Source organism: Pseudorasbora parva, chromosome 5, assembly GCF_024679245.1.
Source record: "Pseudorasbora parva isolate DD20220531a chromosome 5, ASM2467924v1, whole genome shotgun sequence".
In the NCBI taxonomy this organism is placed as follows: domain Eukaryota; kingdom Metazoa; phylum Chordata; class Actinopteri; order Cypriniformes; family Gobionidae; genus Pseudorasbora; species Pseudorasbora parva.
Window position 1 is genome coordinate 8,669,906 of NC_090176.1, and position 13,663 is coordinate 8,683,568.

Genomic DNA, 13,663 nt, shown 5'->3' on the forward strand with positions numbered 1-13,663 from the left:
CCAGACCATAACTCAGTTACTACTGAGAATGCTCTGGTTTTAATCAGGCTGTAAACTAATCAAAAGTTACAGCATTTGGAACCAAGGTAGCCTTTTTGTTTAGCCCTTAATGCCCACTAATGGGCATTTTTAAAATGGTATTGCATGTATTATTTAATTGTGAGAACCCACTGTAAATAATGATGTGCCATTTTCTACGTTTGTCAGCGAAAACGCCGCGTGAAATCTAAATTTGTTTTTAGTCAGCGCCTGTGGAGTTTTATTGTTCATAACTCCGTGAGAAACATCTTGTGATCCCCGTAAACAATTATGTTGACTTTGGACTCATTTTAAGCATGAGAATCTGCCGTAAATAATGCTGTGCAATTTTCTACTATCCGTGCATGTTTAATGAAGTTACGAGCGAAAGCGCTGCGTGAAATACCTTAGTGCCTGTGCGTATATTAAGCACTTTAAAAGCAGCTTTCAAAAGCTTGCGTTTTCACACTGTTGTCGTGTAAATGAACGGCTAAAACGAAACCTAAAATTTCAGTGACAGTCGATTAGGAATATGAGGTGAATCCGATTTACAGAGCTGGCGATCACACGCCTTGCCGCTGGCAGCACAGGGAGAAAGCCAGCCAATAGGAAACCCCGTTAACCTCTTTCCGACCAATCACCTTTCAGTCGGATCATTTAAGCGATTCATCATTGGCAAGTGGAAACACATACTATATATAACCCCGTTACACAAGTGTGCCTGTTTGTTTTTTGGACGGGGCTTTAAGGCGTCCAGTAACAAGTCGGCCGAGTGCTGACCAAGCGTTTGCCAAACGTTATCCCTGCCTAATAGCAGCAGCAGAAACAATGTGCGGTAATGACGGCCAGCGTGGTAAGCGTCTAATGACACCTCATACATAATTCAGCACCTTTCCGGCGACTAAGCCCTGATATCCTCATTAACAGAAACACTCTGTGCTGTCAGATGGGCAAAGCACAATCGCAGGGTCTCATTTAGGCTTTGAGAAGTGCAGCTGGTACCACGACACCGCCAGGAAAGAGAGAGAGGGAGAGGGAGACGAGCGAAAAAAGGCGGCAAAAAAAAAACCTCGAGCGAAGCGGGTTTGTTTTATTTAGTGCAAAAAACCTTGCAGTTTGTAAAAACAAGGCTGACACGGAGGCTGACACCAGGCAGGGGAAAATAATTAGCTCTCATTTTCTCAGACTCCTGTTTCCTTCTTCCCGCTGAGCTTCCTCCCAACCAAACCACCACATGTCAGGAGAAATAGGAGGCAATTAGCGGCCCCGCTTCAGCCCCGCCGCACGCGTTGAAAGGGGACTATTTATGACGGGACAATGAACAGCTGAAAGATTAAATAACATTTGCCTTTTAAAAGGAAAATGACTTCTGGCTAAATTTTTGATTAAATTCAAACGGAAAGTGAAGACGCAGTCGCTCTCCTGTGTCAGGGCCCAAACAAAGGCTCGCCGGCAAGAGGGGGTGGATGCTACGCCTCGCTTTACATGAAAAATGATTTATCTCTTGCTGCCTTTTTAAGTGAACCAAAAAGATGAACCAAAAAAAGAGGCTTGGGAACCGAAAACGCGTTTAGCAAGACAGTGGTCAGTCTTCGGAGGAGGGCGATAACAGCCGTCTTTTACTTGAGGAAGGCAACTTCAAATCAAGGAGCGCCGCAATTGTGACAAAAGTCTGACAAGACATCACATCTCCAACAAAAGCTCCCTGTCAACACAGGAAATGATGCACAGACGCTGATGCAAAAATAATGACAGCAAATCACAAACATTACATACGTTAAAGAGAGCCGCGAGCAGACGCCGCATTCACGTTCCTCCAATATTCAGATTAGCGATCGAGCATCATGCGGCTTGTTGAGGAGAGGAATGCAATTACTTTTTTAAGTGAGCGGATATGAGTCAATGACAAAGGAAATCCTTCAAAAATTCTTAGAAAGGTAATCATCTTGGCAACATTTCCAAGAAAAGTTTTGATTAAAGCCAATTTAAAATGTGGTGTAATCATCATTTTTCTAGAATCCATGCGAGTGTCTGCATTTTAATCATTATTTTCAGGTTTTAAATTTCAAGTTAGAAACAATTTTAATTTTTTTTACATCCTCAAATGTATCTATTTATTTTAGCTTTCTCTGATTTTAAATGATCTAATGATAAATAGCTGTTGTTTTGTTGTATCGCTGACTTTCACTCATTTGTACGGTGTCGCTTAGTGTTCTGAAAGGGATCATCGGATGCAAAATTCACTTTTATATGGTATTTGCATATAAATGACTTCGCAGTTAGAAATGCACATCCCTACAATGATAAAAATCCATTCACTCCTTTTTTTAATCCTCAAAAGGCCTAAACACTCTCAATAATCAAGCCGTTTTAATCTTCTGAGCAATAAGACATCATATTGCTCATGCCCCGCCCACGACATCTGACAGACTGTCCCATATTAGCATATTCCCACCCTCAGCCAGTTGAACACTGCACTTCACATGTCTTGTGTCTACACCAAGTGTCAACCTCCCCCAGTTTCTCTTGAAGCCAATACAGAAGTAACTTATACTGCAATTCCTCGACTGGCCACTAGGGACAGGCTCCAGAAGGAAGCAGAATCTCATTGAGCCCCATGTTAAAATGGCCAACTTTACAGCAGAAAAAAAACATGTTTACAGCCTGGGACAAATTGTCATTTTGGTCAATATAGCTAATTTTGCCCTTCATGACAACTGTGAGGGGAACTGTGATTTTTTTTTGTCACTAATTTGTTTACGTTATATAAGGCCTTAAAGTTCTGCATAATTAAGGGTGTGGTCACTTTGAGTGACGGGTGGATTGCCGTTTGTCTGCTGTCAGTTAGTCGTCACCTCAGCTCCGCCTACGTCCCGCCTCTTTGCCCATTGTCAGTTATCCGGGAGTGATGGCAAATGGCAAAGGTACTGTAAAGAAGTTTGTTGATGGAAGGAAGGAGGCGGGAACCGGCGAACGTTCACCAACTTTTTAATTTCAAAATAAGTAAACAAAACAAAAGTAAACCGCGGGCAGCCCCTCATGGACGACTGCCCACACACACACACATAATAAAATGCGGGCAGCCCCTCACGGACGACTGCCCACACACACATAAAACATAAACAAAACTCAACATAAATCCAGGCCTGGTCCTCTCTCTTCTTCCGCTGCCTTGGCTCCTCCTTTCATGCTCCTGTCACTCGGCCGCGAGACGAGACCGGTGTGTCGCGCAGCTGGTACTCATTACCACTCGTCACTGGCCCGCTCTCGCGGTCGCTCGCCTCGCTCTCGCGGTCGCTCGCCCCGCTGCTTGCCACAGGCACTTTTATACTATATGATTCGGATCGCCAATGTCTCGTGATTTCTGCAGTTTGACACGCGATCCGAATCATGAATCAATACGCTGATTCATGACCATTTGACCGTTTATTTGAGGAGTGAAAACAAACCCGGAAGAGAAGCCAATGCTGAATAAAGTCGTAGTTTTTATGATTTTTGGACCAAAATGTATTTTCGATGCTTCAAGAGATTCTAACTAACCCACTGATGTCTCATATGGACTACTGTGATGATGTTTTTATTCCCTTTCTGGACATAGACAGTATAGTGTGCATATACTTCCATACGCTCTCGGACTAAATATAAAATATCTTAAACTGTGTGTGAAGATGAACGGAGGTCTAACAGGTGTGGAACGACATTAGGGTGAGGAGTTAATGACATCAATTTCATTTTTGGGTGAACTAACCCTTTAAAAGCCATTTAATATAAAGTGTGGCCAAGTTCAGTTCAATAACTGTAAAGTTCGTCAATTATGAAATGCATTCAATTCAGCAATAAGTCAGTTCAGTGTTGATTTAATCCCGTTCAATAACAGTATCAATGTGGCAAAATTCATCAAAAATGAAACAAATGTGACTCTTTTATGTTGGTTTGGTACGTGCGTCATAGCCTTATATACGTAGAGTAGGACAGCTGATGAAAGCTCATATAGTGACACATTAATTACATATTTCATTTTTGGGTGAACTAACCCTTTAAAACCGAATTAAGCCACAAAAGAGACTTTTTTATAGCAATAAAATAATAAGGGTGAGCAAAAACGTGCCGTTTTTTTGTGTCCCTTTAAATGCAAATGAGCTGTTGCTCATGAGGCGGAGCTTGAAAAACTCCAGTTAGCCGCCCTGCAGACACGCAATTAAACTGTTTAGCCTTTTGTGTTCAAACCAGAGTCGGACAGTGAAGGAGACTCAAGAAGAAGTTGATGAAATTATGAAGCTGATGTGGAGTTAACTTTTATGGCGAGGGGGGCGTGGTTTTGCAAGGTTTGCACGGATGGAGGGAGCCAGGAGATGAGCGGTGAGAAAGTACAGTCAAGTGCATGATGATAAACACCTGTGTCTAATTGCAGTGATTGACACGCAGAGACTGGTTAAAAGCCATTCACGAGCAGAGAGTGGGGAGAGAGGGACGCTGAGGACTCGTGGGAACGGCCGGGAGACAAGAGACACTACTCTATTGTCAAGTTTAAAAAGAGTGAAGGGGGAGAAACTGTTGTGTTGTGTTGACACTGAGTTGAAAATAAAAAGACCCATAAGTTCCAGCTTATTGCCGACCCTGCCTTCTTCCTTTCCACACGCACACACAACGAACCTTGTTACAACTATCTTCAAGTCATTGATTAGCATATTCTGTCATGATAATCTCGACCCCTTTATTTTGTGTTCACGGGGGTGGGGTAAATGTAAATTTCAGGGTTTGTGATGTCACTAACCCGAGAGGAAGCCTGTGTAGTCCCTACCAGTCGTTTGCTGTAGTCCTTAAGTCCTTAAAAAGTGATTTCTGTAAAATAAAATATGTCCCTTTGCTTTGAGCTTTGCTTTGAGCGTCGTAACTTTGTGGATGTTGTTTTTGCTCAAACAACACCATTACACACTAACTAAAGTTAAAAAAAGTCAAATACCACCATCATAATCAACCACCCCTTAATGTGGTCTGAATAAAAGTTTACAGGACTGCATTCTCTGGGATCCTCTCAAGCAGAGCACTTCTACATTCGGATTGGGTGCCATCATATTAATCTTTAATTAAGTAGATAAATACATTTTTAATCAAATTTTAATTATATATTTTAATCATTTTTTTTTTTTTTTTTTAAACATGCTTTTTCTCTAGATTTTTCCACGGACCCCCTGTCACTCCTTTGTGGCCCCCAGTTTGAAAACCCCTGCCCTTGAGTCTTCACATTAGGTCAGTAGGCGGAGAGCTGGAGGTCTTTTGTGGCTGTTTCGACCACATGAGCGTTTACACTACAAAAGGAATCGAGTCTAATGTGTTTTCCACGACCTCTGAATGTGGCCTAAAGTGGACAAACTCAGAATGTTTTAGACCCCTTTTCACCTGTATTTAGCGTCGTCCACTTGTGATCCGATCGACAGAAACGCATCTTAATACCAGGTGTAAACAGGGCCTATGAGCGCTCCAACACATGACACATAGTGGTGTGATTTACCGTGTGACCTTTGCCTGCTTTCCAGTGATATCCAAACACTAACTCCAGATTCACAGTCTTCCTCCACTCCTCGTCATCTTCCTCAGTGGCCAAACCATTCTAAGAGTGCACATAAGGTACATTTACATACATTAGCTGTGACCTTGCACTGTAAAAATCTCATGTCATTATATTTTATTTATTTTTAGCTTGGGCATTTTTGAGTTTTCCCAGCTTCCAAAAGTTCAGATTTCCTGCCAATTCAAATACATTGGACAAATAAATTGGATAAACCCAGAAAATTAAATTTAGCTGACTAAAAGCAAAAAATATATTTAAAGGTGATGTAGTTACATGTGCTTACTATAGTAATAACAATAAATTATGCATAACTACAAGCAACTAACACCAAACCCTAACTCTATAGTAAGTACATGTTTATTAATATTGCTCAGTGTAACCAAATTTTTGTTTACAGTGTGGTAGATAAGAAAGAATTGAGCTAAAATTTGTTCAAAAATGCTAAATCATGTCAACTCTATGTAAAAGATGATCTAGAAAGCGAACACATGCCTTGATCAATGGAGGAAAGTGGAACAGACTCAGGTAGTCGTGGGTGAGTTTCTCAATTTCGGTCTGAAAAAGAAAGATTTGACATAATGTTTAAAACATTACGGGATGGATTTATGCAGTTATGCAGCGCACTGACAATCAGCCAATGACCAGCTGTGTGTGAATGTAATATAATTATTACCTGTTAATGGACTTTCAGCAGCAAAACAACAATTAATACCATTGTGTATCATTTATGAACATATAATTCACGCTCTGGCATATGTCATATACATCTAGAGTAATTCATTCAACAAATCAGGCTCTCTATGGAGCGCACATACTAATGCCTCACAGGATCAGACGTGTGGTGTCAGTTAGCGGCGTATCCCAGAGGAGGGAAAATTATTTCTCAGAGGTTGCTCTTTCAAAGCTAAGCAATACGACATAATGGAGTTTTCAATTAAATATCAGCGCTGTCACAGAGATTTCGAAATATTCATTGGGGGGAAATAAAACAAAACTCCCAGAGACAAATAAATCAGTCATTGACATGCAGTATCAAGCTCCACAATGATTCAGATCATCTGGTCTTCATATTGTTCATAGCAGAGCAACGGCGACAATCACGAGATTAAAGCGCGTCACTTCTCAGACATTGTTCAATGTTCATCGGGTAACACACCGATCTGATAAAACCCGACGAAGTGTCTGTTGCCGTCTGTCTGCGTGGAGTGATCTGGCCTTTAGATATGGCCTTTAGGGGGCGGCAGTGGCTCATGTAGGTTGTCTACAAACCGAAAGGTTGGTGGTTCAATCCCTGGTTACCCCTGACCAAGTGTCGAGGTGTCCATGAGTAAGACACCTAACCCCAGCTGCTCCCGACAAGCTGGATGGCACCTTACATGGCTGACTTCGCCGTCGGTGTGTGAATGGGTGAATGTGAGGCAAAATGTAAAGCACTTTGGATGGCCATAGGGTCTGTTAAAAGCGCTATATAAATGCAGTCCATTTTACCATAGAAGAGCGATCTGACGCAGGAGACTTCAAGCAAACATTTCCATTTTCTCTCCATTCTCATTGCCTTCTAGGAGAAAGAACTGACCTAATAAGGAGATCTCATGCATGATTTTGCTTCTCCTATGCGTTAGCTGGTTAAGTTAGCTTACCCATCGTCTAGATCTAGCTCGTGAAAGCTATGAATGTTGGTCGCTTTATATAAGGCGTCTTCGAAGAATAAAAATTTCCTGATCAAATTTCCTGTTTGTCTTTCTTTCTTCATTTGAAAAGAAATTAAGAGGAAAACATTTCAGGATTTTTCTCCATATAGCGGACTTCAACAGGAACCGACAGGTTGAAGGCCCACATTGTATTCTCAATGCCGCTGAGTCCGAGGAATAAGGGTCTTATCTAGCGAAGCAACTAGTCATTTAAAAAAAAAAGACAAGAAGTTACAAATAACCACAAATACTCGTCTTGGACTGCTCTGTGATGCACACCCACAACTTCACGTATTATGTAATCACGTTGGAAAAGTCACAAGTAGAGGTAAGGGTGAAAAATCGAATTTTCTCCTCCAATTTTTTAAAATCGTTTTTTTTAGAAAACGACGATTTGGGATTGTGTCGAGCTCTTTGAAGCTGCATTGAGACTGCAATATGGGCCTTCAACCCATTGGTCCCTGTAGAAGTCCACTATATGGATACACATCCTAGAATGTTTTCCTCAAAATCCTTAATTTCTTTTTTGACTGAAGAAAGAAAGACATGAACATCTTGGATGGTGTGGGGGGAGTAAATTATCAGGACATTTCAATTCAGAAGTGAACTAATCCTTTAACTAACTGTTATGCAGCATGCACTTCTTGTGTTGATGTTGTATTGTAAAACACTTGTGCTGTTATTGAGGTGATACGGGTACGGTTAGGGCAGGTTTGGTGCTATGGGTAGTTGGAGGGTGGATTAAAGTTTAACTAATTACAATTCAATTAGTCTCTAATTATGTCATTAAAGAATAAGCCTGAATAAGACTCAAACATGGGTTTTCTTGTGCACAGGCATAGCACATGGCAAAATACTTTATATGGAAGAGAAAGATGTTGCACTCCGATTACTTATTAATGGAGAAACAGGGTTGCAAGGTTTTCGCAACAAAACCCGCCCAATTGCAACTCAAAACTAGCCCAAAACAAGGCCAATCGCGTTCCCTGGAAAAAAAATGTGTTCCATTAAAAAACATGTTTTTTGCAGGGTTCCCTGCTAAAATTAGCATTTCCGAGGCTAAATGTCTCATAATTGGAGTCACTTTAACCCGCGGACATGAAAAACAGCCCACGGCAACAGTGCTAAAGCAGCCCAATTCCACGGGAAAACCACGGACATGGCAACACTGTGGAGAAAGTGCAATACCCAATTTGGTGAATAAGCCCTGCCTTCTAAATGAATGAGCCAATCATTAGTTTGTAAAGTCATCGCAGAAGCTCCGGTCGCTATAGAAACAGGCAGTGTTCTGGGGTAGGCTCTGTGTTTATTTTTAGGATTTCACATGTACGATTATGTCTGCGCATTAGCTTTGTCCAGGCTGAAAAATGCTTTTTTTTTGTCATGATTCAAGTGTTTAGAAACAAAATTAAACAGACTGTTGTCAGATTTCATTGGTGATTTAAAATATTACATTTAATTGTAAGCTTGGCGAACAGTTTTGGAGAATTTGATGTTTCCACATTCAAAGAGTTAGCAGCTGCACTAGCATGCCCGAAAGGCGTTACAAAGATGGCCGCCAAGTGAAATCAATTTACATACACTTTACATTCTTCACAAGAACAGAGAAAAAAGTTCTCCCATGATGTCATTTTGTTCTCGCAGCCCTGGTTTGGGAGTCCTTGCAGTTTGTTCTCGACACATCGTCTGAGCAGAACTTTTTTCTTGGGGGTGTCTGAGAACTGTTATGTGATTGGTCAGAAATGTAAAGAAACGCAGATGATTGGCACCTGCTTTTCTCGTGAAGTATGGAATGTCCTGGCCAGAACGAACTATGTTCTTGTGTGTGTGTGTGTGTTGCAGTTTATAACGGTGATTAACTTGCGGGTACAATAAGCTGTTTAAAATGTCCATTCACCCGATCAGTTTTGAGCATCCAGATGGTATAATCAAACATATCTTATGGAGCGCTCTCGGAGTCTGCATTTATTTGTAATGTTAACTGTTGGAAACTGAGCGTAAAAGTGGACTTCAAATATTTCTTATCCTGTTGTGCCCTCTATAGGCCATATCAGCAATTAGTCAACATCAAACCTAAAGTGTCATGGCAGAGCATTTACGTTTGCAACCTTTAATTAAAATGTTGTTACATAGTAGTTAAAGAAACATTAAAATGGACTGCATTTATATAGCGCTTTTATCCATAGCGCTTTACATTTTTGCCTCACATTCACCCATTCATACACCGACGGCGATGTCAGCCATGTAAGGCGCCATCCAGCTCGTCGGGAGCAGCTGGGGTTAGGTGTCTTGCTCATGGACACTTCGACACTTGGTCAAGTGGAACCGGGGATCGAACCACCAACCTTCTGGTTTGTAGACAACCTACATGAACCACTGAGCCACTGCCGCCCCTAATATACATTATATAAAGTGGGACCATAATATATTTGTCGTCATTAATATTGATGGTTTAAAAGGATTCATATGTTTCTATATACCCTTCAGTGTGCTAAAATGAAATTAAATGTGTGCAAATGAACTGTTTATCCCACTAGAGCACTAGTGCTAAGATTTCAAAAGGTAAGAGCTGTAATCGAGGAAGAAGTAGCTTGGCACCTTCAGATGAATGATGTGTCCTTTCGACGTCACACCCAGATCTCTCATGTCGCTCTCAGACAGCAGCAGGAGTCTCTGACCTGTGATGTGATTCTGCTTGAAGACCTCAGCGTAGAGCTGCAGCTCTCCATCACCTTCAGCACACACACACACACACAGACACACACACACACACAGACACACACACGCACACACACACACACAAACAGTCATCTTTATCATAGCAGGGACTCTGAATCAATTTCAACTGTTTTTATACTCAACTAATGATATATTCTGTCCTCTAACCTTACACCTAAAAATTGAACCATCAAAGAAACCTTTCAGATTTTGATATGAAAATAAACCGTTCAAATGTTTAGAGTCAGTAAGATTTGTTTAATGTTTTTGAAACTCTTTTTAAACTCTGCAATTATTTAAATAAAGATTTTTTTTTTAAAATGTGAAATAGTATTACAATTTTGTTTCTATTGCAATATATATTAAATTGTAATTTATTCCTGTGATCAAAAAAAAAAAAATCTCTAAAAATGCTGGGTTGAAAATAACCCAAGTTGGGTTGAAAATGGACAAACCCAGCGTTTGGGTTAAATGTTTGCCCAAACATGCTGGGTAGTTTTATTTAACCCAACTATTGTTTAAAAATTATTAAATTGAATGGCTAGCTTAAAATTAACCTAAAAATCAGACGCATACTAATTAGAGGCAACAATAATATTCAAAAGGTGAGCATATATTAATAATCAATTTAAATATTATTATTCATTAAACTTATTAGTAATATGTTTAATGATCATTCATTAAACATATTAATACATCTTAATTTCCAACATACTTTGGGTTAATTTTAAGCAAGGAATACAGTTTACATTTTTAAAGAATAATTGAGTGAAATAAAACTACCCGGCAGTTTGGGCAAACATTTAACCCAACCATTGGGTTAAAACAACCCAATCGCTGGGTTTTGTCTATTGTTTCCAACCAACTTGGGATGTTTTTAACCTAGCATATACACCCAGTGTATATTAATTAAGTTGAGATTTAATCACAATACTTGTAGCGGCCTTATGTTCACCGTCAAAGTTTATACTATATAATTTTCTTTTTCTTTTTGTTTGTGTAATTTAATATCTCTCCAACAGCTCATATTACCTATAAAATTGTATATATTTTCTCCAACAAATGATATGCATATAGAATGGTGCATTTCATGCATGAGTTCTGCCCATAGACTGTAAAAAATTATGGCTGTAGTGTCCGTGAGGTCACCCATAGGATTTCGATAAGCCATTCTGAAGCTTAAATTAGAGACGAGCTGGCCGTCACCAACTTGCCAGCGCGTCAGAAAATGGGCAAAAAGGCGGGATGTGGGCGGAGCTTAGGTGACACAATGACTATAGGGGGCAGATAAATGGTTATCCACCTGTCAATCAAAGTAACCACGCCCTTAATTATGCAGAACTTTAAGGCTTTATATAACGTAAACAAATGAGTTATAAAAAAAATTCACCCCCCTCACAGTTGTCATGAAGGTCAAAATTTGCCGTATAGGCCAAAACCACAATTTGTCCCAGGCTGTAAACATGTTTTTTTCTGCTGTAAAGTTGGGAATTTTAACATGAGGCTCAATAAGATTCTGCTCCTTCTGGAGCCTGTCCCTAGTGGCCAGTCGATGAATTGCAGTTCACATTACTTCCGTATTGGCTTCAAGAGAGGCAGGAGGTTGCCGCTTGGTTCTGCCTGTAAGTTAGTGAGTGAGTGAAGGCCATAAACATTTGGAGTGGAACGCAGCCCAGGGATGAATCTGAAATCGCCCCGTAAACCCTCATTCACTCTTTCCTACTTTAGTCCACTAATACAGTTCACTTGAAGGAGTGAATGAAAACGAGTGTGTGTGTGTACATCGGCTGTTCACTTGTTATTGCGGTGCATTATGGGATTGAATGAGTGCACTCTATAACATCCACTATGGTTTCGGACATCACTACAAATGGCTGACCCTTCAAATAGTGCCCTGTTTGAGGGTATAGGGGGCGATTTCAGATTCAGCCCAGGTTTCAGGTTTCTTTGATGATGTCACATCCACTAGCTGGAGCGCCCATGATCTCCAATAGAGGGCACTCCTCCCGAATTTTCTCCATCTTTTCATGGACTAAATTTCCCATAACCCACTGCATGGACTCATTATGGTTGATAACAATTCGCTATACTAGCTATTTTACTACTATTTTTTGCCAAGTCTTGTATGTTGTCACGCTGCATTTCTGGGCGTTATCCTGGTTCCCTTTGTCTTGGTTTTTGATTCTCTGCCGGTATTCTGGATGACTCTTTTTGCCTGTGTTTTATGCCCTGTTGCTTATTTAGATTGTTTGACCCTTTGCTTGTTATATCGATTATGATTCTGGATTGTCCCAAAACAAGCTGCGTTTAGATTTTCAACGCAAATCTCAGAGCAATTCGTAACCGATGAATAGAAACTTCAAAACAAACAGCATTAAACAAACAGTTAATCAATATCAGAGGTGAAGAAGAATCTCACCTTCAAAGATCTGCTCCATCCAGAAATGCTGTAAAGACATAGATGTTAAAAAAAAAAGCACAAATCTGAAAGTTAACTCTCTATTGCTTGAGGAAATCCTCTACCCACCACATGTTCTTCTGTCCAGGAGTGGATGGCCAGGTTTGGCAGAAGCTGTCGGAGAAGAACAAAGACACTCATGTGTGTGTACAGACTACTGTCCTCATGTTCACCTATCAAATGACATTAAATATTCAGCTAATCTTCTTATAATATGAAGTATAGATAGTAACAACAAGAACGCCTGAATACCCACACTCATTTGACCAATGTTTGATTCAGTCGTAATGCAGTATATGATGCTCACTTGTAATGCAAAAAAGAGGGTAATTAATTTTTAATTAATTGTAGAAATAATGTAAAAAATAAAAACTGATGCAGTCTTACATAGAATTAATTGACATTTTATATGTAGACAACAAATTAATTATGTCTGAACACATTCATTATTTATTTGTGTGTGTTTCTCGCTGTTTTGACATCTTTTGTTTTCAACATCTCAAATTTGAATGCTTTTATGAAATAAAAACTGGCATTTTAACTTTATTCTGTATCTTTACTATTTTTGATTTGACAGCTTATTAACAGGATGTGAAGTTGTGTCCCAGGTTATTATTTAAAAATCTAATTTTTCTCTCTAAAGTAATGAACTCTTCCATAAACCTTCATTTTCCATCTGATGGACACATTGATTGACAGAGACAAATTGTTAGACAATATATAATTCTCAGGCTAGATTAATCATTGTGTCAGACATTAAAATAGTCACAGACCTTTTATTTCAGGATGATAGTTTTTTTTTTTTTAGAAAATACATTTTTGAGACTTTAGTACCGGATATTACAGTCTCTCTCACATCATATTGATATGGGAGAAATTTCTCATAGAGAAAAGACACACTATCAATGATAAAACATAAAGACAGCATGGAGAAAGAATGAGGGGGATAATATCAATATTTTTAATGTTGTCAAAACTAATGCTCATCATACAGGTTTACCTAAACAAATAACCCAAGCAAATGTCAAAAACATTCTTCCTTTGGATTAGTGATGTCGATATGACAAATGTAATGTCAAAATGCACTGTGATGAGCTCAGTGAAAGAAAAATAAAGCCAAGATGGCGGATTAAACGACTGAAATGGTGGTTATTACTTTTGAAAGGATCCTATAGTAACAGTTCAGTATAATCACAAACGCACTCA

The 13,663-nt window shown here is 39.6% G+C and overlaps 1 protein-coding gene across 3 annotated transcripts in view; it reads right to left on the reverse strand.

Annotated features, from left to right (window-relative positions):
• map3k20a (mitogen-activated protein kinase kinase kinase 20a) overlaps window positions 1-13,663 on the reverse strand; it is a 76,241-nt gene that overhangs the window by 14,449 nt on the left and 48,129 nt on the right. For all 3 annotated transcript variants that reach the window (XR_010904975.1, XM_067443164.1, XM_067443162.1), the window contains 5 exons: window positions 12,527-12,571; window positions 12,419-12,446; window positions 9,880-10,013; window positions 6,083-6,145; window positions 5,531-5,629 (listed from right to left, as the gene is read on the reverse strand). Coding sequence is in view for 2 of the 3 variants with exons in the window: in XM_067443164.1 (XP_067299265.1) it covers window positions 5,531-5,629; window positions 6,083-6,145; window positions 9,880-10,013; window positions 12,419-12,446; window positions 12,527-12,571 (369 nt within the window). In the remaining variant the exon portion in view is untranslated. The remainder of the gene's footprint in view (window positions 1-5,530; window positions 5,630-6,082; window positions 6,146-9,879; window positions 10,014-12,418; window positions 12,447-12,526; window positions 12,572-13,663) is intronic.